The sequence below is a fragment of the Oncorhynchus mykiss genome, chromosome 10, assembly GCF_013265735.2.
Source record: "Oncorhynchus mykiss isolate Arlee chromosome 10, USDA_OmykA_1.1, whole genome shotgun sequence".
Classification (NCBI taxonomy): Eukaryota; Metazoa; Chordata; class Actinopteri; order Salmoniformes; family Salmonidae; genus Oncorhynchus; species Oncorhynchus mykiss.
In genome coordinates this window covers 15499263-15523339 of record NC_048574.1, presented here as the reverse complement: position 1 = coordinate 15523339, position 24077 = coordinate 15499263, and the positions used below count along the sequence as shown (strand labels likewise).

The following is a 24077-nucleotide window of genomic DNA, read 5'->3' as shown; positions in this document are numbered from 1 at the left end:
TTTAAAAAGTCCCAAACATTTTATTAGCGTCATTTCATCTTCATACTAAAATTAACAATTCTTTACCATTATAATGGAGTATTTTCAATATACAAGTATCAATAAGCATGATTAAAAGATCACAATGGCTTTGTTATATGTCCGTGTTAAAGAATTTCCCATATCCTATTATATTAAAATATTTAATATATAGTGTCTGTATTTAAACAGTTTCAATAATAAAAAGTGAGTTCCCATACAAGGCAATAACAGTATTTAATCAGATCGGGAATCTCATAAATTAAACTAAAAACAAAAAAAAGCTAGTTGTTTTGAATGTCCATGAGGAGAGGAGAATGGGTGAGTGAGTCTTTGAAGGAAAGACCTGACCCAAGAGATGAGACGGCATTCCATTGCTTAGGGGCAATTCCAATTCCACAGTAACAGACATCATGCATAGTTATGGTTTTGTTTAACTTTGCAATCACTGGTTTTTGTTTGAAATACTTTGTAAAGTGAAATATTTGAGTCTCAGTGTCACTGTTACCGTGGAATTCCCCTTAGTCAACAACATTCAAGGCAGGAAATTATAACGAGCTCTGTTCACCTTTAAAAACATCTACATTTCGGACTTTACATTAAGTCTAGAGATTTGTTCGACACAATAATAACCAAACTTCTGTCCTTTACCACTAATTGGTAGATGACTATTGTCATCATCGTAGCTGAGATATACTGTATTCTTATGCATAAGGGGACATCCAATAATAAACAGTCCGAGGTTAGACGATACTCCTTCAACATGGCCTTCAGCATGATACATATATTACTTTATTAACAAATACAACGGTGCTTTTTGAACAAGACTTCACATCCATAGCCAGAACTGTATCTGAAAAGATCTCTTAGAAAGCATAGTTCTATGAGAATAAACACTGATTTGCTCAATCACTGATGTACATAATATCGTGTCATGGATTCCCTGGTCTTGACAACATGTTCCATCTGAAAACAAAAAGAGCCAAATCAGAATTAGCCAAGTTGTCTCTGTCCATGTCCTGCTCACCACAAAGTTTGATCTGTTTGAGAGAAAGTCTGCGGATGGGGGGGCAATCTTTAAGAAAGGCAATGCTAGACAAGAATAGTGCGCCATAACTGAAGATGCTGAGAGAGGCAGCCGTCCCTGACAGGTTCAATCTTCCCAACGTTCGTTCACACACAGATGCACATCCTGTCAGAGTTCCCAGGGCTGACTCCATACGCTGCGTTTACTTGGAGACTTGCTGTTGGACGTGGAGTAAAAACTCATAGTAAGATAGGGCCGACTCTGTCCGATCCTCAATCATGTTCTGCATAAAGCTGGCTTTCAGTGGGCTCTCATCCCTGGAAAGGAACAGAAAAGGGAAGGTTGGATCCACAACATTTACACAGTCTCTTGCAGAATTGAACTCAGTCGTTTGACAGGTCAGCAAAACTCGCTGTCAAAGAGTTCAACCTGATCTTAATACTTCTCATTTAATTTTGGGCTTCAAACTCTAAACAGTGCACTACTTTTGTACCAGAGCTCTACGGGCCCTGGTAAAAAGTTATGAACTATTAAGGGAATAGGGGGCCATTTGGAATGCAGACATTGCCTCTGAACTCCCCCAGTGATCTCATCTAGTTACTACTGCCTACCTAATGACATGCAGGATGGGGAAAAAGGGCCTCTGTTCCCTCAGCCAGCCAACAAACGCTCTGGTTCTCTGGGACTCTGCCGTGTCCAACTCTGGGAGAAGGTTCTGGGAGATACAACACATTATAATAATATCTTTATGGTCTCCCTTTCAGGAAATGTGTTGCGCATTGCATTTTAAACAGCCTTATAGTGCAATATATACACACACACACAGTACAATATGTCACAAACAAAAGATACAACCAACACATGTGAATGAAGTGGTACATGGCCAATACACCAGGGCTAAGGGCTGTTCTTAAACACGACGCACCGCAGAGTGCCTGGATACAGCCCCTAGCCGTGTAATATAGGCCTTTTACAGCAAACCCAAGGTGCCTTATTGCTATTACATAAACTGGTTAACAATTTAATTGTAAAAAAAAATGGTGTCATACCCATTGTATATGGTCTGACATACCATGGCTTTCAGCCAATTGGCATTCAGGGCTCGAACCACTGTTTATTATACTGTGTTATAAACAGAGGTCTTGGTGAGCAATACAGAACCTTGTCAGGAGCAGGGGAGCTGGGCTAAGAGAAACAGTTGAAGGGGGAGCAGGTGCTTAGGTTCCTTACCATGTTCTGAGGCACAGCAGCGTAGTCTGGGACCCCCAGGACTTGCGTGAGGAAGTCGGGGTTGCAGTTTCTTCCGATCCAGATATAGATCACCTGTTGGAGAATGGAGAAGACTGAAGTCAGTCACATTGTGTTCGTGTTATGCATCTGTGTGTTTGTTGAGAAGAATCCACTGTAGATGTGTTGTAAGTCTATCTATTTTGTACGCCAAAATCATGCAAATTAGCGCAAGCTAAAGCATGATGGTAAAATGCATCCGACTGTTGATGATGCAATGTGTCAATGCTGTCATTGTAGCTGTCCCTAATAAATTAAACACCACATGACCAAATGTATGTGGACACCTGCTCATCCATCATCTCATTCCAAAATTATGGGCATCAATTTGGAGTTGGTCCCCCCTTTGCTACTATAACAGCCTGCACTCTTCTGGGAAGGCTTTTCACATGTAACATTACGTAAGGGACTTGCTTCCATTCAGCCACAAGAGCATTAGTGAGGTAGGGTACTGATGTTGGGTGATTAGGCCTGGCTCGCAAAGGTGTTTGATGGGGTTGAGGTCAGGGCTCTGTGCAGGCCAGTCAAGTTCTTCCACACCGATCGACAAACTATTTCTGTATGGACCTCGCTTTGCGCATGGGGGGCATTGTCATGCTGAAAACAAAAAAGGGCCTTCCCCAAACTGTTGCCACAAAGTTGGAAACACAGAATCGCCTAGAATGTCATTGTATGTTGTAGCATTAAGATTTCCCTTCACTGGAACTAAGGGAGCCTAGTCCGAACCATGAAAAACAGCCCAGACAACTGTTCCTCCTCCAAACGTTACAGTTGTGCATTGGGCCATGTAGCATTCTTCTGGCATCTCCCAAACCCAGATTCGTCCGTCGGACTGCCAGATGGTGAAGCGCGATTCATCACTCCAGAGAACACGTTTCCACGGCTCCAGAGTGCAATGGTTGCAAGCTTTATACCACTCCAGTCAAAGCTTGGCATTGCACGTTGATCTTAGGCTTGTGTGCGTCTACTCGGTCATGAAAACCCATTTCATGAAGCTCCCAACGCACAGTTCTTGTGCTGACATTGCTTCCAGAGGCAGTTTGAAACTCGGTAGTGTTGCAAATGAGGACAGATGATTTTTACACCCTATGCGCTTCAGCACCCGGCGGTCCTGTTCTTTGAGCGGCCTACCACTACGCTGCTGAGCAGTTGTTGCTCCTAGACGTTTCCACTTCACAATAATAGCACTTACAGTTGACCGGGGCAGCTCTAGCAGGGCAGGAGTGCCACATTGACAGTCACTGAGCTCTTCCCTTAAGGCCATTCTACTACCAATGTTTGTCTATGGATATTGTATTGGCTGTGTGCTCTATTTTATGGCTGAAATAGATGAATCCACTAATTTGAAAGGGGTGTCGACATACTTTTGCATATATGGTGTACATCATCATCATGCTACTAACCGAGCCAGCATCCATGAGGAAGGCCCCCTCTCTGCTCAGCTTCTCCACAGACAGCTGCTGGACTCTGGGCTGGGGGATGGCACGCTCACTGATGTTCAGGGCTCCCTGTGGAGGGGGTGGAAGGAGGGGGACGAAAAGAGAAGTTTGGTTAATAAAAGAGGAAAAGTGAAATATATCCACACGTCAGATGGAAGCCGAAGCGTAGACCTGAATATCCGTGTTCTTTCTTTAAATGATCTGAGTGTATAAGAGGTGATAAACTATAAAGTAGAGAGTGCTCTTCTCATTATCTATGCGCTGTTCCCCTAGCCCTCACCTCGTCAGTCAGGTCGTCCACGCGGTACAGCGCTGGGTGGATCATCAGCATGACGTAGGCCAGGGGCTGGTACTTCAGCTGACACATGGCAAACACACGGTCGTCCAGCCTGGTGCTTGTACCGGTTCGGAAGGCTTTCTGTGGACCACAGAGAATAAAAACAACAATAAGCCATGAAGCCAATAAAGGTAGCTTGGTCAGTTTCTGACTGACTGGATTTCTTATGGTGTTTTAAAGCTGGTTTTTATGCTATGCTGAGTTGTAATAACTACAGGAATAGCCTCTCTTCGGTGAAAGTTGAAATCCCAATGGGAAGTAGGCTTCATCCCACATGGCACCCTATTCCTTATATTGCACACTACTTTTTACCAGAGCCCAATGGGCCCTAGTCAAAAGTAGTGCAGGGAACAGGGTGCCATATGGGATGAAGCTGTAGACTGCCAGGGTACTAGCCAGGGAGTGGGTGGGTAGTGTACCTGTTTGAGCAGGGCCAGGATGTAGAGGGGGAACAGCCTGAGGCAGGCGGGGGCCAGGAGGCCAGGCTGCTGGATAGTGAGCACAGAGGTGCGGTAGGATGTCAGAGAGTCAATGGAAGCGTTGGTCATCGCGTCCCGGGCGTCACTCAAACTGGACGTCACCGAGCGATCCACAGCTAGAGGGGCAGGACACATCAGGAACATTTTTACCTCAGGGATTGGGATTCACAAGTTACATGATTGTACAGTACAAGTTTGCAGTCATGGCCTTCATTACAAAAGCAACCATTGGGTTCAATCATTTCTTGTTGCATATATAAGGGTAAACCAGCAATAATAGTACCTTATATTACAGTAGTTTCTCTTTAAAACAGGTAACACCATTTGGATAGTCCATCTGTAGATGCTCTACACACCATCTACTAACCCCCATTCTAACCCTAAACTTAGCCCTTACCCTAACCCTTATTCTAAACTTAAGCAACTGCTCGCTAAGTTTAGAGTTATCTGTAGAGCTTCAACAGATGGACTTTCCAGACCATCCAAATAATGTGACTGAATAACATGTAGAATAATAATATTTGATCAGTGACTGATACTAATAAAACCTCCAATACATTATAAGAAGATTAGTCTTCAGTCAGTTTGATTTAGCCACTTGGATTCCACAAAGGTCACAGTAACCAGGCAACCATCTGACATCACCATCTGTCCATGCAAATGAGGCAGCTATGGATGGCACTGTGTGGATGACAAGCGTGTTCTCACTAAAGACCACAGGATGATGGGACAGTCTAAGGACTTCACCTGGTACTGATGGAAATAAACATGCCTTTAATAACTACACCAACACTGCGTCCCTGGAACTACCTACCCATGCTAGCCAGCAGACCAGTGATGGCCTGGACATCAGCCCCAGCAAAGATGTCCGACAGGGAGTTGACAACAGGCAAACACATGGTGTGGACTCGAATTCTTCTCTCTCCTGTAGAAACAACACCAAGCGACAAGTTATTATTTCAGCATTACAATTGGTATGCATCGGAAATATATTTGTCAAGAAAGGAAACAAAACAAAACTATTTGGGACGCACCCAGTGAATCTAAACCAAGTAAATTCCACAGAAAAATAATGACAAAAGCTGTGTTTGAATACCCATACTAACATACTGTATACTACATACTTAATGAGAATATACACTACATACTATTAGTTCATTTTAGTTTACTGTATTCCAAAGGAAACCTTTCAGTTGAGTGTACTTGCACTTCGCCTGTCTACCGGAATTCGATGCAGTTACTATGCAACTTCTTGCTAGCATAACAAATACTAGCTAGACATCTTACGGACTTCATTAACAATGCCCATAGAGAAAGCACAACAACTATACCACGTAACTAAGCTATGTATGACGTGAATAATCAAGTCAATAAAAGTTATATAGTATATAGTTAATATACTGGCAAGTTCAATGTATTAGTAGCAAACCAAAGTTAGGTAGCTAGCCAACATACAAGCAACTGCTGTAATGATATGCTATGTGGTTCATAAGGTTAGCGTAGCTAACAAATTGTCAGACAACATAACATGTAATGTAACTTATTTGAAAAGTCATTACTTTATTACATTGCTCAACATTTTAACATTTGTCATTATTAGTTAAATGGATGAATTTGTATCCGCTCTCGGACTTCGGCAGCATCCCCCCCCCCCCCATTTTCTTCTAAATCTGAAAATGTGAAGCCACGCTCATTCTGAAGAATTGCATTATGGGCCCTAAAAGCATAGAAATAGTGTCCCACTTCTTGTATACTTTGAATTTTGGTGAATGTAGTACAACATCCAGGAACTTCTGGCATACTAACTATATTCATAGTATGAGCTATAAGCACACTACATACTCAAAGTACGTCACAAATAGTATGGTTAGTGTGAGTATTCGAACACAGCTAATCTTTTTATGGTAAAGCTCCCTACACCCCCATCACAGCAGCTCCAGACAGTGTACCTTTGCTGGATGTGTAGAGCAGCGCAGCCTGGAAGGAGACGGACTGCATGTCCACCAGGTTCTCCTCAATGGACATCTGCACAGCAAAGCCCGCGTCTGGGTTCACATTGGGCAGGGACAGCAGATCCGTGGAGCGCACAAAGAAGTTCCCATGGAACGTGTGGATGGACAAACCTGCATGGAAGTTGAGGGGTCAGAGTTATATATATATTATTTTCACAATAATCAACATACAAAAGAAATCATCCCTTTTTCAGGACCTGGTCTTTCAAAGATAATTCGCAAAAATCCAAATAACTTCACTGTAAAGGGTTTAAACACTGTTTCCCATGCTTATTCAATGAACCATAAACAATGAATGAACATGCACCTGTGGAACGGTCGTAAAGACACTAACAGCTTACAGACGGTAGGCAATTATGGTCACAGTTATGAAAACTCAGGATACTAAAGAGGCCTTTCTACTGACTCTGAAAAACACCAAAAGAAAGATGCCCAGGGTCCCTGCTCATCTGCGTGAACGTGCCTTAGGCATGCTGCAAGGTGGCATGAGGCAGATGTGGTCAGGGCTATAAATTGCAATGTCCGTACTATGAGACGCCACAGATAGCGCTACAGGGAGACAGGACGTAACGCTGATCGTCCTCGCAGTGGCAGACCACGTGTAACGACACCTGCACAGGATCGGTATATCCGAACATCACACCTGCGGGACAGGTACAGGATGGCAACAACAACTGCCCGAGTTACACCAGGAACGCACACTCTCCATCAGTGCTCTTACGGTCCGCAATAGGCTGAGAAAGGCTGGACTGAGGGCTTGTAGGCCTGTTGTAAGGCTAGGACTGGCAAAAAGTGCTCTTCACTGACGAGTCGCGGTTTTGTCTCACCAGGGATGATGGTCGAATTCGCGTTTATCTCCAAAGGAATGAGCGTTACACCGAGGCCTGTACTCTGGAACGGGATCGATTTGGAGGTGGAAAGTCAATCATGGTTTTGGGCTCTATGTCACAGCATCATCGGACTGAATTTGTTGTCGTTGCAGGCAATCTCAAAGCTGTGCGTTACAGGGAAGACATCCTCCTCCCTCATGTGGTACCCTTCCTGCAGGCTCATCCTGACATGACAATGCCACCAGCCATACTGCTCGTTCTGTGCATGATTTCCTGCAAGTGTTCTGCCATGGCCAGCGAAGAGCCTGGATCTCAATCCCATTGAGCACGTCTGGGACCGGTTGGATCGGAGGGTGAGGGCTAGGGCCATTCCCCCCAGAAATGTCCGGGAACTTGCAGGTGCCTTGGTGGAAGAGTGGGGTAACATCTCACAGCAAGTACTGGCAAATCTGGTGCAGTCCATGAGGAGGAGATGCACTGCAGTACTTAATGCAGATGGTGCCCACACCAGATACTGACTTACTTTTGATTTTGACCCCCCCTTTTTTCAGGGACACCTTATTCAATTTCTGTTAGTCACATGTCTATGGAACTTGTTCAGTTTATCTCAGTTGTTCGATCTTATGTTCATACAAATATTTAAACATGTTAAGTTTGCTGAAAAAAAACGCAGTTGACAGTGAGAGGACATTTCTTTCTTTGCTAAGTTTTGATATAGAAGTGGGTCCGAGAGATTTGAAATAAATACATTTAATCTGACAGTTTTTACTCCCAGATACTGAAATCAACTGGAGCACAGACAGACTCACAACCATACGTTTACAGGGTTCACAGTATCCTTCATCAATTGTCATTGAGATTTCCTTCAGCGAACACTTTCCACAAGGACGTTATAGAATATAATGTCTGACATTTAAAGTGCTGCTGCTTCCATGTGAAATAACATAATGCAAGGCAATCAACATAGTGAGAAAATATTGAGTGATGACTTGTTACCTTTAGTGCAGCGGATCCTCATTACAGCCTCCAAGCCAATCTTCCTGGTGAGGTACCTCTTGAGATCCTTCTGGAAGCACTCAACCCCGGCTGGGTTGTGCTGCTGCTGGTATGAGGGGTAGTAGTACACACTTCCTGCTGAGTACCTGGATATGCAAGCTGAGAGAACGAGAGAGAGAAGATGAAGCAGAGATTACACATGAGTCCAACCAGAGTAAGATGTTCTATACGAAGGGCCTTGTGGCATTTGAATAAATGAAAATTAAAAAACACAACATCTAACAATTTAAAAGGTTTTACTGGGTGAGACTTCATAAGAAAATCTGTCAATTGAAATAAATTAATTAGGTCCTAATCTACAGATTTCACATGGCACCGGGAATACAGATATACATACACCTGTTGGTCACAGATCCCTTAAGAAAAACCAGTCAGTATCTGGTGTGACCACCATTTACCTCATGCAGCGCAACTAATCTCATTCGCATAGAGTTGATCAGGTTGTTGAATGTTGTCACACTCCTTTTCAATGGCTGTACGGAGTTGCTGGATATTGGCAGGAACTGGAACACGTTGATGCAGAGCATCCCAAACGTGCTAAACTAAATGGGTGACATGTCTGGTGAGTATGCAGGCCATGGAATAACTGGGACATTTTCAGCTTCCATGAGGTGAGGGTGGCGGATGAATGGCACAACAATAGGCCTCAAATCTTGTCATGGTATCTCTTTGCATTCAAATTTCCATCGATAAAATGCAAAGTGTGTTCTTTTTCCATAGCTTATGCCTGCCTATACCATAACCGTACAGGCAACACAGGGCACTATGTTCACATCAGCAAACCGCTTGCACACACACCATATGCCCGGTAGAGTTGAAACCGGGAATCATCTGTGAAGAGCAAACTTCTCCAGCATGCCAGTGGCCATCAAAGGTGAGCATTTGGTGAAAAGGTGAGCATAACACTGAAGTCGGTTATTATGCCAAACCGCAGTCAGGTCAAGGACCCTGGTGAAGACGTCGAGAACACAGATGAGTTTCACTGAGACAGTGACAGTTTTTGCAGAAATGCTTTGGTTGTGCAAACCCAGTTTCATCAGCTATCTGAGTGGCTGGTCTCAGACAATCGCGCAGGTGAAGAAGCCGGATGTGGAGGCCCTGCACTGGCGTGGTTACACGTGGTCTGTACTGCCAAATTCTCCAAAACGTCATTGTAGGCAGCTTATGGTAGAGAAATTAACATGCAATTCTCTGGCAACAGCGCTGGTAGATATTCCTGCAGTCAGCATGCCAATTGCCCGCTCCCTCAACTTAAAACATCTGTGCATTGTGTTGTGACAAAACTGCACATTCAGAGTGGCCTTTTATTGTCCCCAGCACAAGGTGCACCTTTGTAATGATCGTGCGGTTTAATTGGCTTCTTGATATACCACACCTGTCAGGTGGATGGATTATCTTGGCAAAGGAGAAATGCTCACCAACAGGGATATCAACAAATCTGTGCACAGAATTTGAGAGAAAAGCTTTTTGTGCGTATGGAACATTTCTGGGATCTTTTATTTCAGCTCATAAAACATGGGATCGACACCGTAAAATGTTGCGTTTAGAATTTTGATCAGACATCAAAACAACATATGAAATCATGTCTTCACTATTATTCCACTATGTAGAAAATAGTAAAAATAAAGAAAAACCCTTAAGTAGGCATGTCCAAACTTTTGACAGGTACTGTATACAGCAACACAAACAGATAAAGAGCACTGCTGGCTGCTGAAATAAGGTGACTTTGTTAATAATAACACACTGAAGTTCAGATGTATCAGTCAGAAGGCACCACTCACCTAAAGAGGCCAGGTCACAGTACTGGGAGCTCAGTAGGAATAGGTCCACAGCCACCTGCTGTCCTGAACAGTCCAGGGCCAGCTTCTTATAGAAGTCTGTGGCAGGAGACAGGTTCGGGATATCCTGGGGAATCACCACCACACAATGAGCATAACAAAACATTTCTAAATGAGAATATAAGGCATAAGCAATGTCTGAAACTATATCTTGATTATTGAGAAAGATATCAAGTTTCAACCGCCACTGCAGAACAGATGTGCACACTGCATACTTCTCTTTACCAAGTAATTAAAAATAAATGTACAGCAAATGGTACCCCATTTCCTACACATGGGACCTTAAAAGTAGTTCACTGTATAGGTAATAGGGTGCCATTTTGGATACAAAATACATAAACCAGTGAGACCCAGGCTCTCGCTAGTCCCGACCTTGGCTGAAGCTCTCTGGTTGGGGTCCTCTCTGGACTTGAGGGCCCCCACGCCCAGTTTGGGCAGCTGGGTCTGGAAGACGGACACGCGCCCCCCGGTGGGCGACAGCAGCTTGAAGGCTGCCTGCAGGGCCGGGCCCAGAGCAGACTGGGTCTCCATGGTCTTGCCAAACATCTGGGGCAAGCTCTTCAGCAGATCCTGCACCAGCTGTACGAATAAAAACACATTTTTCAATAAAGTTATCAAATGCAATACAGTGTAAGAGGTTCAGGCAAAAAAAAGTTACCCAATGTGAGTGTGTCTTGATGCATTTTCACGATGTTGCTGTGAATAGTTTTACAGATTGGACTTGTAACATTTTCGTTTAACATTTTGTTGAGAGCCTGTCTCTGAGGAATCTGCACAGGAATGGTTTTAAGAGCTCCTTACCTCCTTGCATTCATTGAGGTTCACTAAAAGGCTGTCTGGTGTTGGTAAAAATATATCTGGGAGAAAGGAAAAAACAGCATAGAAGACCTTTAGACCACTGCAACCTCCTGAAATAAAGACTTTAAAAGTACAGCATCATTTATATTGCAGCCCTATCTATAGGGTGTTTTTCCATGTTGTCACAACTTATACACTGATGAAGCCCGATTGGGTGAGCATGTGTCACAAAATAACAAATACATTTTCCTTTCTTTCACTGCAAATAGTGAGTGTGGACCTTCCTCATTTTCCTAAGCATTTCTAGACAGCAAATTATTCTAATGACAAAGCTTGTAAGCACTTTCTGGTCTCTCACCTTCAATGTCCGAGACGATGAGCATCTGTGGTTGGGCCAGGCCTTCCTGGAGGTTGTAGAAGTGGATGGTGCTGTCAAAGGAGATGAAGCCAATCTTTGTCCTGGAGTCTCCAGGGAGCCTGGAACACACATGGTCAGTCAGCCGATACTCACAGGTTACAGTGATGTGTGGTCCGGTTCAGTTAATATTGACTTTCTTCTTATTGCTCAATACTTCTGTAAGTTATTTTATTTCTGTGTCTGAATCACTTTTTGTTATTAATCTTAATGACAAAAATGTGTATATAGTCACATTAAAAACTCAAATACACATTGTTTTAGGGCTATCTGATGCTAAACTGAAGTCTTTAAGCTACCTAGTATTGATCAGTACAGAATATGTTATTACATAGCTTAATAGGACAATACGTAATGAACCATCATATCAGGGCTGTGGACATTATCCCAGGAGTGTATTTAATCTGCATCCCAATGGCTTCCAGGTGCCATTTGGGAAGCATCCTCAGTCTGTAACTGATGTACACATACGCGTTGATGTTCTCCAGCAGTGACTGACAGACGACATCTAGGTATCCCGTTTCCACGGCGTTGTGGGATACATCCAGCACGAAGAGATAAACGGCAGGCTGGGGGGGTCTCAGCTGAGGATGACAGGTTTAACACTATCAATACAAACACACTGATACACCACACTCTCTTACCACATCCTAACAAAACATGCAAATGATTCCTAGATAAACAACTCCAAGAAATCATAAACAACATGGAGTCAGAAAGCCTGATGGAATCACTATGAACGTGGCAACAGTGGAACACTGCTCATTTCATCTGCATTTAAGTAGCAGATAAAAGGGGGGAATGTAACCACTTACCACAGATTCAGGCAAAATAACATGCAATGCTTTAAATAGACAAATCTTAAAACTATTTAATGTGTATTTACCATGTATTCTGAGGGTGCGATGAACTCGATGGTGGCGTTCTGGACCTCAGGTCTTTTGTGTGGCTCTCCGTACGATCTGGTGACTGGGTTGTACATGAATTCCTCTGGAACTGCACAACAAACATGGAGGTTGTCATCAGTCAGAAAATAACAGGACTGTCCATCACTACCGTCATCAGGTGAATGAAATTCTGAACGTTTAGGTCAAAGCTATGTGCTGGAATATATTGGTAGAGCATGGGTGAAGTTAGGCCTTGGTGCTCAAGTGAATGTCCTTTTTCCGCTTCAGACCAGCCTAAATTCTCACTTAAAACATGTGTTTGGAATTAACTTCAAATCTATGATACGCCCCCACTTAACATACTGCTTGACTAGTTGGGCCCAAGCTTGCTGTACAACATTAAAACCTATTCAGTCTGTCTACAAACAGCCTCTCAAAGTGCTTGATAGGAAGCCCAGTAGCCATCATCACTGTTACATCCTGAGAAAGCATGAGCTCCTGAGTTGGGAAAATCTTGTGCAATACACCGACGCATGTCTTGTATTCAAGATCCTAAATGGCCTGGCTCCCCTTCCACTCAGTATTTTTGTTAAACAGAAAACCCAAACATATGGCAGCATATCCACAAGGTCTGCCATGAGAGGTGACTATAGTTCCCTTAAGGAAAAGCACCTTTACTAAATCCGCTTTCTCTGTGAGAGCTTCCCATGTCTGGAATACACCGCCATCAGACACACAACTGCACCACCTTCACACTTTCACAAAATGTATGAATACATGGCTAAAGGGCAATCAGATTTGTGAACATAATCCCTAGCTGTGTTTTGCCGCTTTCCATGTTGTCTGTAGCTTTTGAGGTGTGGAAACAACTGTTGCTTTTATGAATTTTGTCTTGCTGCTTTTTGTTCTATGTTGCTCTGTCTGTATGCTTCATCTTGCTTGTCCTATGTTGCTCTGCGTGTGCTCACTGCTCAATGATTGTCTATATTGTAATTGTTTTTAATAACCTGCCCAGGGACTGCGGTTGAAAATTAGCTGGCTGGCTAAAACCGTCACTTTTACTGAAACGTTGATTAATGTGGACTGTCCCTGTAAAAATAAAATAAACTTAAACATTGGATGTGGTCAAAAGTGGTGCCGAATATGGGGAATAGACAGGGTGTCATTTAAGAGGAGCTCGTGGCTGTGGTCCTTACCGTCGTTGACCCGGTAGCACAGGTTACACTTCCATCTCCTCTGGTCCAGGAAGGTCACGAAGGGGTTGATATATGTCCTGCAGGAGCGACACCGCACTATAGTGCTGGAGGTGACCACAGGCAGTTGCTGCAGTGTACAGAAAGAAAAAAAAATAAAACAAATAAAGTACAATCGGATTGGTACATCATTTAAAAAAAAAAAGCTGTAACCATTGATTCTTGAAGAATAAAACTTAATACAGCTAGTTGCTGCAGTTCACAGAAAAATCATACCCTTAGGACATGTTAGGTTATGACAATCGTCAATGCCAAGTTCCATACAAATTAAAAACATAAAATTACATTTAAAAGACATGATCATAGATGCGTAGATTAAATACAGTTATTCTAGGCTAAATGCATTCTTCTATCTTTTACCAGAAGATGGAAGGGTTGAAGGAAGTCTACTGAGGGTTGGGAGATAGTGGGCAACATCTTACCGAGAGATCTTTGAAGGGGTGGAGCAGCAAGCCGAGTGGAAGCTTGGCTTTGTTTAACAGAGACTGGGTCTGGGGGATGTTGGTCAGGGTACTGCGGAAGACCCTGTAGAGAGATGAGGCAAGAGAAACAACAGGTCTAAACCAGTACATTTCACAGTAAAAGTACATTAACACTTTTGACAATATTCAACATTCTGGTGGGGATTGACATTGAAAAACAGTGCCAGACAAACTATCACTCACTCTGGGTGACAGTTGATTTTCTGCAGGTCCTGGGGCAGGCAGGGTGTAGGAGGGGTGATGGGGCCCGGGGGGAGCAGGTTCCTCTCCTGCAGCAGGTTAACCACCCTCAGGGTCTCAGGGGTCTGGGACTGCAGACTCAAACCAGCCAGGGAGGGGCTCAGCTGGGCTGGACCTGCAGACGGCTGTGGAGGAAACATAGTACAGTGGTGAGTACAATGAACAAAGGCCTGGTCAAAAGACATGCACTATATGGAATAGGGTGCCATATGGGACGCAACACTGGTAAGTTTCAATATTTGAACAGTCTATCCATGTACCATTTCAACATTCAGATTTCATTTTAAAATGTTTAAGTGTTCACGTGATCAGACAAGTGCTAAACTCTGTATATAATAGAGAAAGTTGAGCATTGTACTGTTAGTATGTCAGTCTTGGATTTGGTTTGAGAAAGCAGAGAGCAGTCTGGTGTTTTACCTGCTGGTATGACTGAGGTGCATGGCTGTAAGGCTGCGTCTGGGCCTGCATGGGGGAGGCGGAGGTGTTCTGGTACCCTGGGGGTAAAGAGGGGTAGGACAGACCCATGTGTCGAACAGGGGGGGCTGGCTGCTGGGGTGGGCCAGCTATAGGGACAAGTACCAAAACAGGCCTCATGTCAGTTCTGAGTGTTGCTAGCAGTAAATATAGGGGACTAAAATGTAATATTAGTCATTCATTTCTGATTAAACTATGGAGTAGTAGAGGACTTACCCATTTTAGGGCTTGTCTCCAAGTGATCAAAGCTGTTGGGAACTTGAGCGCCATTAGCAGGTGTGGGTATGTGTCCTGTTACAGAGCAAAGATTCCAGAGTCAGGATGAGTTTAGTTTAGTTTTTTTTTTTGGGGGGGGGGGGGGGGGGGGGGAGTGTTGACAAAATGTTTTTGGAGAACTTAGTAATTAGCATAGATGTTTTTGTTTTATGTTTCAGGTCACTTTGTTTCATTGCCACATGAGGGGAAATTTAGGATTTGCATCTTCAACGCACCTAATTTCAGTCACAATGAAAGACATTAAGACATAATTTAATGAAAAATCTGATACCCATGAGGTCACTAAAATGTAATAATGGCAAAAACTAAGACAGTATTGAATGTAAACACAGAATATCTGAAAGATCCATGGAAGTTCTCTAGGCCTTTTCTCTAAGAAACCATGCTAAAAATCTAATAGAGGACATCAAAAGTACACAGGGACCACATACACACAAGTACCACAACACTGATAGTTACTAAACCACACCTGGACACTCAATATCATTCTCCTGGTTGTCGTACTCAGTGTGGGCAGCATCATCACTAGCATCACTCCCACACTGAGCTGTCACGGTGGGAGGAAAGAGAAGGAAATGAGACCCCAAGGGTGGCTGCTGGAGATACTCGGATACAACCCCCCCCCCACTAAAACTTCAATTTACAACAAATAAACTACAAATATATGTGGATGCTTCAAAGACCAAGGTAAACAACATATTATTAGATGAGAGGATAAAAACAAAAAGTCTCAGAGTAGGAGTGCTGATCTAGGATCAGGTTACCCTCTAATTCATTATGATTTAAAATACAAAACTGAACATGGATCAGCACTCCTGCTCTGAGATGTAAGACTACGGTCCCTAAACTGATATTTACTTACCATCAGTCTTGGCGCCAAAGGGAAGGGGAGGGGTAGCATTGCCCATGGGGGGTGGAGTGGGTCTCATCGAGGGTGTGGGTCCTGTAGGTGGGTGGCCGTAAGGTGCTGTCATACCTGGCTGGTATGTGTGAGGAGCAGCCACAGGGTTCATTGGAGGAGGGGCAGAGCCTGGACAACCACAACAACATATCATTCAGGATAATTTGCCATACATATTAAAATGTCCTATCACAACCCTCAACACAAACCTTGGCCAATGTTAACATAACAATTAGATATTTACAGAAGTGGCTCCTACATAGTCTTGTGCTGCCAGCCCATGCATCACTGGCTTGGTCGAGGCTAACCTGTACATAGGCCTAACCTAAGGCAATAAAACTGGCACCTATAGGCTGCATGATGATACCTGATGCATATCATGACAATGTAGCCTATGGCTGCATTTACACAGGCAGCCCAACTCTGATTTTCATTTCACAAGTCTTTTGACTCTGAAAAAAAATGTGATATGATTTGTCAAAAGACCAATTAGCCATAGAGAAATTGAGTATATCGTATATGGTATGGGGACTATCGTGCATAAGAGGAAACTAGGCCCCTCTGGGGAGAGTAACATTATATCCCTACACTGGAGGTGACGAGTCCCATGACAGCTGATGCTGGTGACCCAGAGCTAGCTAATGTCACTGAACCCCAGTACCTACAGAGACTACACTGACTGGTGCATTTCAGACAAGAGTGAACCATTCTTCCAATAGCAAAAATCTGTCATTCAGATAATGTAAGTGTGAATATACTGTCATCAAATCAATTTGAATGAAAATAGTCAACTGGCCAAATTGGAGTGAATCCTATTCAAAATCAGTCATCAAGGAGTCATCCTTGATGCCTAACGTGATATTTCTTACACCACATTGTTACATAATGCGATGATCGTCATTCATGAATCACTGATGTCGTCTGACCACATAACAGCCACACACCAGAAATACCGCTAGTGGTGTGGGTGAGTCCTGAGTAAGTGACTAAACTGCCTATCTGAACCCAGGAAATGACGCTTACCCAGACTTGCACTGCCTCTACGGACATTCACAAGACTATATACGCACACACACTGACACTCTCACACACAGGTTTGCAAAGGGAAGGTGAATTACTAGAAACTTTACCAGATTTTTTAACCAGAATTTTATAATCTAAATCAGAATTATCCGATTTTTACAGACATCTAATTATCTCAGGTTCTCTGTGTGGGCTCATCACATAAAAATATATGAAATAATTAAAGAAGATGGTTTTCAATTTAGTGAATACTATTGGTGTTTAAAATGAGGGTTTCAGCATGATTCTATATAGCGCAGACATATTTTACTATGTTAATGTGTCTTTGTTTTGGTGGCAAACTGTTGTCAGTTGTGAAATAAGTCAATAGCTAGAAGGGTTGCAGAGTTAATTGAAAATAATGCCATTGCTGATTAGATGTTTTTTTTCATTAATTAGGCTATTTTCTCTATCTACTAGAAACTCATGAACAGACACAGATATAAAAAAGGAACACTATAAATGCATATTTATTTTCAGCTATTCCAGTATAAATTACCAAAATGTACTGAAGAACAGGCGCACACACCCCCTGCTGCTACTCTGTTCTTAATCTTATTATTATTACTACATATCCTGATGCCTAGTCACTTTACTCTGCCTTCATGTCCATATCTACCTCAAATACCTCTGCACATTGATCTGGTACACTGCCACCAGCCTATACCGTTGACACCAGGCAGGTTGGGGCCATGGACTCATGCTATTTACGCCATCAGCATGACGCAACAGGACCCGGGATTAGTCGGACCAGGCAAAGTTCTTCCACTCTTCAGTTGTCCAGTGTTGGTGATCGAGTGCCCACTGGAGCCCTTCTTGTGATCTATCCTGATGCCTTGTCACTTTACCCTGCCTTCATGTCCATATCTACCTCAAATACCTTATTACCCTGTTCATTTAATTCCTTGTTTTAATACTTGTATTTTGTATTATATGTTTGTTTATCTGCATCGTTGGTAAAGGTTTGTAATCAATAATTTCATGGTAATGTCTACACCTATGGTATTCAGCACATGCGGCAATACAATCTGTTTTTGATTTGATATTGGTGACGGATTTGAATATCACCAGAGGTTACTGGAACTCTCCATCGGTCCCTGGACAACTTTTCAAGAGTGTCTGCCAAGAAGATATGTGCAGCCAATTGGATGTGTGTGTGTGTGTGTGTGTGTCAGCAGGGGGCAATGTCCACTTCCAACATCAGCTTGCTAGAACACTTCTGGCGCTTCCCTGTGACATCATAGTGACCTGTTGTTACTGTTGTTACTCCTGATATGAAGTGTCACTACACAGTCAAACCACCAGTCAATGTCATAACATCATAATGCCTAAATGTTTTTCAACCAAGTGTTTTTCATCATAGGAAGTCAAACTGCTGTAGCATATGTAACAGTGTGTTAATCACAGAGCCCTTCTGCACTGCGTTTTACCTGGCTGGGTGGATCTGTGGAGGGAGGTAGGAGGCAAGGGAGGACCCGAGGGTTGCATGGCGTTGTGGTAGACAGGAGAAGGAGCAGCGCTGTACCCCGCCGAGGGGGCCTGGAGTGGTGCCAAGTTAGGCGAGGAGGTCACGTGATTATCCACAAACGCGAGGGGAGGAGTGGCCATAGGAGGCGGCGCCCCCATTGGTGGAGGAGCTCCCATCAGTGGAAGGGCCCCATACTGCCAGGCTGGGGGGTGCTGGTAGTAGCTGTTAGCAGACACAGGTAGAGCAGGGGTGACCTGCGCTGGGGGCATCCTGAGGCCTGGGCAAGGGCTGGTGGATTGAGGGGGTGTCATGGGGTGGGGAGGTCCCATAGGAGGCCTGTTTAACATGGGCTGACCTGGGGAGGCCTGGTAAGAGCTGACTGGTGGGATGGGCTGGTAGGGCCCAGAGTTATAGAGTCCAGGGCCAGGTGGCATGGGGCCCTTGGCTTGCATTGGGTTGTATGGAGGCTGGTGGGCCATGTTGTAACCCGGTCCTGGTGGCTGCAGCACTACTTGATTCTGTAAGGGACCTGGAAGACAGGATCATGACAGATTAGACTACAGGCCAGAATTTGACATAAAATACAGCAACACACTGACATCCCATGTGAATATCCCATGACTATAGTCTGCATTCCAAAGGCCTGAAGAGTAATAGCTGACTACCTCATTTGCCTGCCAGTTAATAAAAAAGATGAGAAAATGTTTCATTACTAGATGTAGAACTGCCTGGCAGTATTGATTACAATTGCAATTACAATTGTCCTACAACAGTTTGTGGCTCTGAAGAAGGATTTGGGCTAGATAACTTTGAGAGTATCAAAAACATCAGGCTAAATGCAATAGGGCTGGGAATTGACAGGGACCTCCCAATACAATATTTTCACAATACTTTAGGTGCCAATACGATATGTATTGCGATTCTCACGATTCTATATGTATTGTGATACGATACTGTGATTTCATTGCGTTTCGATGTCCAAACAATATGCTCACCATATATATGTCTGATGCAGAGGGACAAGAGAGCCATGAGAAAACAAGTTTAGATCAGTCACAGAAAGTGCTGAAAACAAATTGGCACCCCATTTCAAAAGATGGAGAATATGCTATAAAGGGCAAATACTGGAGTTTGTGCAGGTACAGCAAGCTTGCCCAAAATAATATTGCGATATTGTAAAAACTATATAAGTTATAATTTATTTAAATATATTGTCAAAAATAATATCCCGATATGTAACTATTGATTACCCCCCCCCCCCCCCCCCCCATCACTAAATAGCAGTGAGGGAAATTGGGATGAAAATACAGACAAAGTCTCCAAAATAAGGCAAACGATATGTGGACAGACTGACACAGCAATCACATTTCTCAACACAGTAACGGTGCAGGATATAGTCTAATCTCACCTGGACGACACTCCTGTACTGACAGTGAATGTAAATAGAGGATCTGAACAAATGATACTAGACACAAAAACAGAACAGAAAGAGCTTTTCCAAATAAATACTCCTCCTAACCTTGAAGATTGTTAGGTAGAAACAGGGTTTACTATAATTAAATAGTCATGACTGACTGGCGGCAACAGCGTGCTACATGTCCAACAAGTCTTGAGCTACATTACAGGCCAGGATAAACAGGTGGGATTAGAAAACAACTCCTCAATGGTGAAGATTAACACCCATAATCCCTGTCTTTCCGGGCAGCGCCAGTGAAATCACCAACATTAAGCTGCCTGCTGGCCACAGTGATTGTGTTGAAGGCTTCCCTCCAATCACAGTGAACCTGGCCTGTGCCGGGTACACATGCTCAGCCAATTAGAGGCAAGTATAAGAGTCAAACATGGAGACAAAATCTTAGCACAGCTGTACAGCAAACAGGTCACTGATAAAATATGCAATCATTTCGATAAGTGCACTGCTTAGGCAGTCAGAATGATCAGAGTTCAAAAACCTGTTGGAGTAGAGACTTTTTATTGCCTCGAATACAGAGACAAGGAAAATATGAAGCTTAATCATAAATCATCAATAGCCAAACCCAACAGCATAAAGAACATGTCCTGCTCTAATCGAAACACTCTCTGGTTATCTATAGACAAAGAATGAGTACTACTGGTTCTGTACAAATAACACAGTTTGACAGTTATGTTTAATTCAGTCCAGTTGGATGGTTAACATTCCCTCCAGAGATTATTGATATGAAACAGTTTTCAAACTGTACACAGTCAAAAGTTTATATACACATACTCATTCAAGAGTTCGTCTCTATTTTGACTTGTGTGTACTACATAATTTTTTACATTGTAGAATAGTGATGACATCAAATCTATGAAATAACACATATGGAATAATGTAGTAAGGAAAAAAAAGTGTTAAATCAATATATCGTATATTCTTCAAAGGAGCCACCCTTTGCCTTGACAGCTTTGCACACTCTTGGCATTCTCTCAAGCAGCTTCACCATCTCAAATTGGGTTGCGGTCAGATGATTGTGGGGGCCACGTCATCTAATGCAGCACTCCATCACTCTCCTTCTTGGTAAAATAGCCCTTGAACACCCTGGGTCATTGTCCTGTTGAAAAATAAATGATAGTCCCACTAAGCACCAACCAGATGGGATGGTGTTTCGCGGCAGAATGCTGTGGTAGCCATGTTGATTAAGTGTGCCTTGAATCCTAAATAAATCACTGACCGTGTCACCACCAAAGCACCTCCACATCACACCACCTCCACCACGGAGGGAACCTCACATGCAGAGATCATCCGCTCACCTACTCCGCGTCTCTCAAAGACGCAGCGGTTGGAACCAAAAATCACAAATTTGCTCTCATCAGACCAGAGTACAGATTTCCACCAGTCTAATATCCTTTGCTCGTGTTTCTTGGCCCAAGCAAGTCTTCTTCTTATTGGTGTCTTTTAGTAGTGGTTTCTTTGCAGCATTTTCCACCATGAAGGCCTGATTCACGCAGTCTCCTCTGAACAGTTGATGTTGAGAAGTGTCTTGTTACTTGAACTCTGTGAAGCATTTATTTTGGCTGCAATCTGAGGTGCAGTTAACTAATGAACTTATCCTCTGTAGCAAAGGTAACTCTGGATCTTCCTTTCCTGTGGCGTTCCTCTTGAGAGCCAGTTTCATCATATCGTTTGATGGTTTTTGCGACTGCACTCGAAGAAACTTTCAAAGTTCTTGAAATGTTCCAGATTGACTGACCTTCATGTCTTAAAGTAATGATGGACTGCTGTTTCTCTTTGCTTATTTGAGCTGTTCTTGCCATAATATGGACTTGGTGTTTTACCAAATAGGGCTCTCTTCTGTATACCAACCCTACCTTGTCACAACACAACTGATTGGCTCAAACACAATGAGGAAAGAAATTCCACAAATTAACTTGAGGCATACCTGCTAATTGAAATGCATTCCAGGTGACTACATCATGAAGCTGGTTGAGAGAATGCCAAGTGTGGGCAAAGCTGTCATCAAGGCAAAAAGTGGCTACTGATGAATCTCAAATATAAAAAATATTTTTATTGTTTAACACTTTTTGGTTACTACAAGATTTCATGTGTTATTTCATAGTTTTGATGTCTTCACTATTATTCTACAATGTGGAAAGTAGTAAATAAATAAAGAGAACCCCCTGGAATGAGTAAGTGTGTCCAAACTTTTGACTGGTACTGTATGTATGTATGTACTTTATATGTCATTCAGGGAGAGAAATGCCAGACAAAAAGTATATTTATACTACTGAATTTAAAAGTAAAAAAAAGTAATGCAACTAAAACGGATCGTCCCAATGTGCCACATGTGCACAGAGGTAGAGCACAAAAAAAGCGCTGTGGTACGTCATTCACTTCTGAGTAGATGTTGCAAAGCATAATACGATTATAACTATAATTTTACATTTTATGTGACACCAGCCAAGTGATTCGAAAAAGGCAACGAAGTACGCAACGAAGTCACGCGACCCTTACACAAAGAACCTCAACAAATGAGAGGAAGGTTTAGCCCTAAACAAAGACTAAATCAACTAGAGGATGAAAGTTTAGCAGTCGACAGGGTATCAATCAAATTACAAGACTCAAATTGTATAGCTAATATTTTTGGTCAATTACCCAAATATAAGATCCACGTACGCGTCAACTAGTTATAGCTAACTACAGTAGAAAATTGGCTAGCTCAACTGACAACTTGTAGCATCATCATGACCCAAACTATCAGTCTCTCCCCTGAACTTGATCTTCAATTGAGTTGACTAACGTCATTCAAGGTAGCACTAGTCGCTAGCTAACGTTAATTATCAGTTAGACTAGAGACTGACACAAATTGCAGCTATAACTAAGTGTAGATAGCTAGATACGTCAGTAAATTTGTCAACGACTAGCTAAAACAGATTATCCTAGCTAGCTCAAAGTTAGGTATCAATCAAAGCGATCACTTATATCCAAATGCTAACTTAACTAACATGAACAATGTTAATTTAAAACTGTAGTCTTGATAAGCGTAAATTAGCTCACCACTAACATTAGCCATCTTTTAGGTTAGCATTATTCGCAAGGCAGCAAGCTAATGTAGTTAGCTAGCCAGCTTGCTAACCAGCCAAATCAGATTAGGATAAAGTAAAAGCCTATCTTGTTAACGCGCTAGTTACTAAACAGTTGTGATTAGGTAATGTTAGCTAGCTAATATTAATGCGAAATTGCTCACCATTTGCGTATGGCTGTCCTCCTGGTCCATTCTGAAAGTTGAACCCCGTACTGGACATCTTGAAATAGACACCGACCGTAATCAAATTTAAAAGCTTCGTTGGCGAATAGTTAGCTGCGTCTTACTTAGCTAACCAGCTAAGATAGCTGTTTAGCTAGCAATGGGATATGTTTGTTTAACGGAGCGTCTTTCAGGTTGAAAAAAAAAAAAAGTGAATTAGTCGACTCGTTAGCTATCACAGACCATGGTTAGGACCGTTCCCCGTCCAACTACGGGTGTAGGCCTTGTCAATAAAATCGTGTGAGACTGTCCTTTCCGTAATATCTGTGTTCCTTCACTCTTCTTGGGATTCCCCACCCAGCACGAACACGTAAAACCTCTTCAAGCATGCGCAGTTGGTACACGTGGCACTTCCTGTGCATAGTGGATTTCTACAGTACTGGAAACACTCGCAATGTTGTACTGTCTTCGCTTCCTCTGATGTTTGAGTAAAAACATGTAGGATCGGTTAAATAGATGGTGACAGACTGTGTATTACAAATACAATTAGTTTATATAAAACCAGACTAATGGTTAACTTTTTAATTAATTCGTTTCTCCAGGGTTTCTCCTGGAGTTGAAGACTCTGGACTGGTAGGAGAAACATGTTCAGAAACATGTTCAGAAGAAACATGTTCAGATCAGAAATATAGACATACCAAACTGCCTTGTTATCAAATAACATTGCAGGATGAATATTATTATTTAAATAAAATGTGTTCTGTGTTAACACGTTTAGATGACATAAGTGCTAGA

General features: G+C 42.7%; 1 protein-coding gene across 2 annotated transcripts; it reads right to left on the bottom strand.

The window, feature by feature from the left end:
* Positions 1–23707, bottom strand: LOC110533411 (protein transport protein Sec24A). Of its 2 annotated transcripts, XM_021617569.2 has the most exons (24): positions 23283–23707; positions 18542–19108; positions 16011–16178; positions 15618–15695; positions 15089–15163; positions 14816–14961; positions 14342–14523; positions 14099–14201; positions 13620–13746; positions 12423–12532; positions 12008–12120; positions 11480–11598; positions 11125–11180; positions 10696–10902; positions 10267–10390; positions 8426–8584; positions 6537–6710; positions 5402–5512; positions 4528–4703; positions 4052–4189; positions 3736–3840; positions 2276–2368; positions 1657–1760; positions 1–1362 (listed from the first exon to the last, which is right to left on the bottom strand). In XM_021617569.2, the coding sequence occupies exons 1-24, from the start codon at positions 23338–23340 to the stop codon at positions 1248–1250; spliced, it is 3408 nt and encodes a 1135-aa protein (XP_021473244.1). In that variant the 5' UTR covers positions 23341–23707; the 3' UTR covers positions 1–1247. The 2 variants fall into 2 exon arrangements, with proteins under 2 accessions (XP_021473244.1, XP_021473245.1); XM_021617570.2 differs by lacking the exon at positions 15618–15695 and having other exon boundaries at positions 23283–23706.
* Positions 23708–24077: the final 370 nt, after the last annotated feature.

Excerpts from the sequence above, each read along its gene's own strand:
- LOC110533411 (XM_021617569.2), bottom strand. The coding sequence starts at position 23,340 with ATGTCCAGTACGGGGTTCAACTTTCAGAATGGACCAGGAGGACAGCCA. Across the intron at positions 10,391-10,695 it reads ACCAGAGAGCTTCAGCCAAG|GATATCCCGAACCTGTCTCC; the intron begins GTCGGGACTAGC and ends GTGATTCCCCAG. Across the intron at positions 3,841-4,051 it reads TGGACGACCTGACTGACGAG|GGAGCCCTGAACATCAGTGA; the intron begins GTGAGGGCTAGG and ends CCCCCTCCACAG.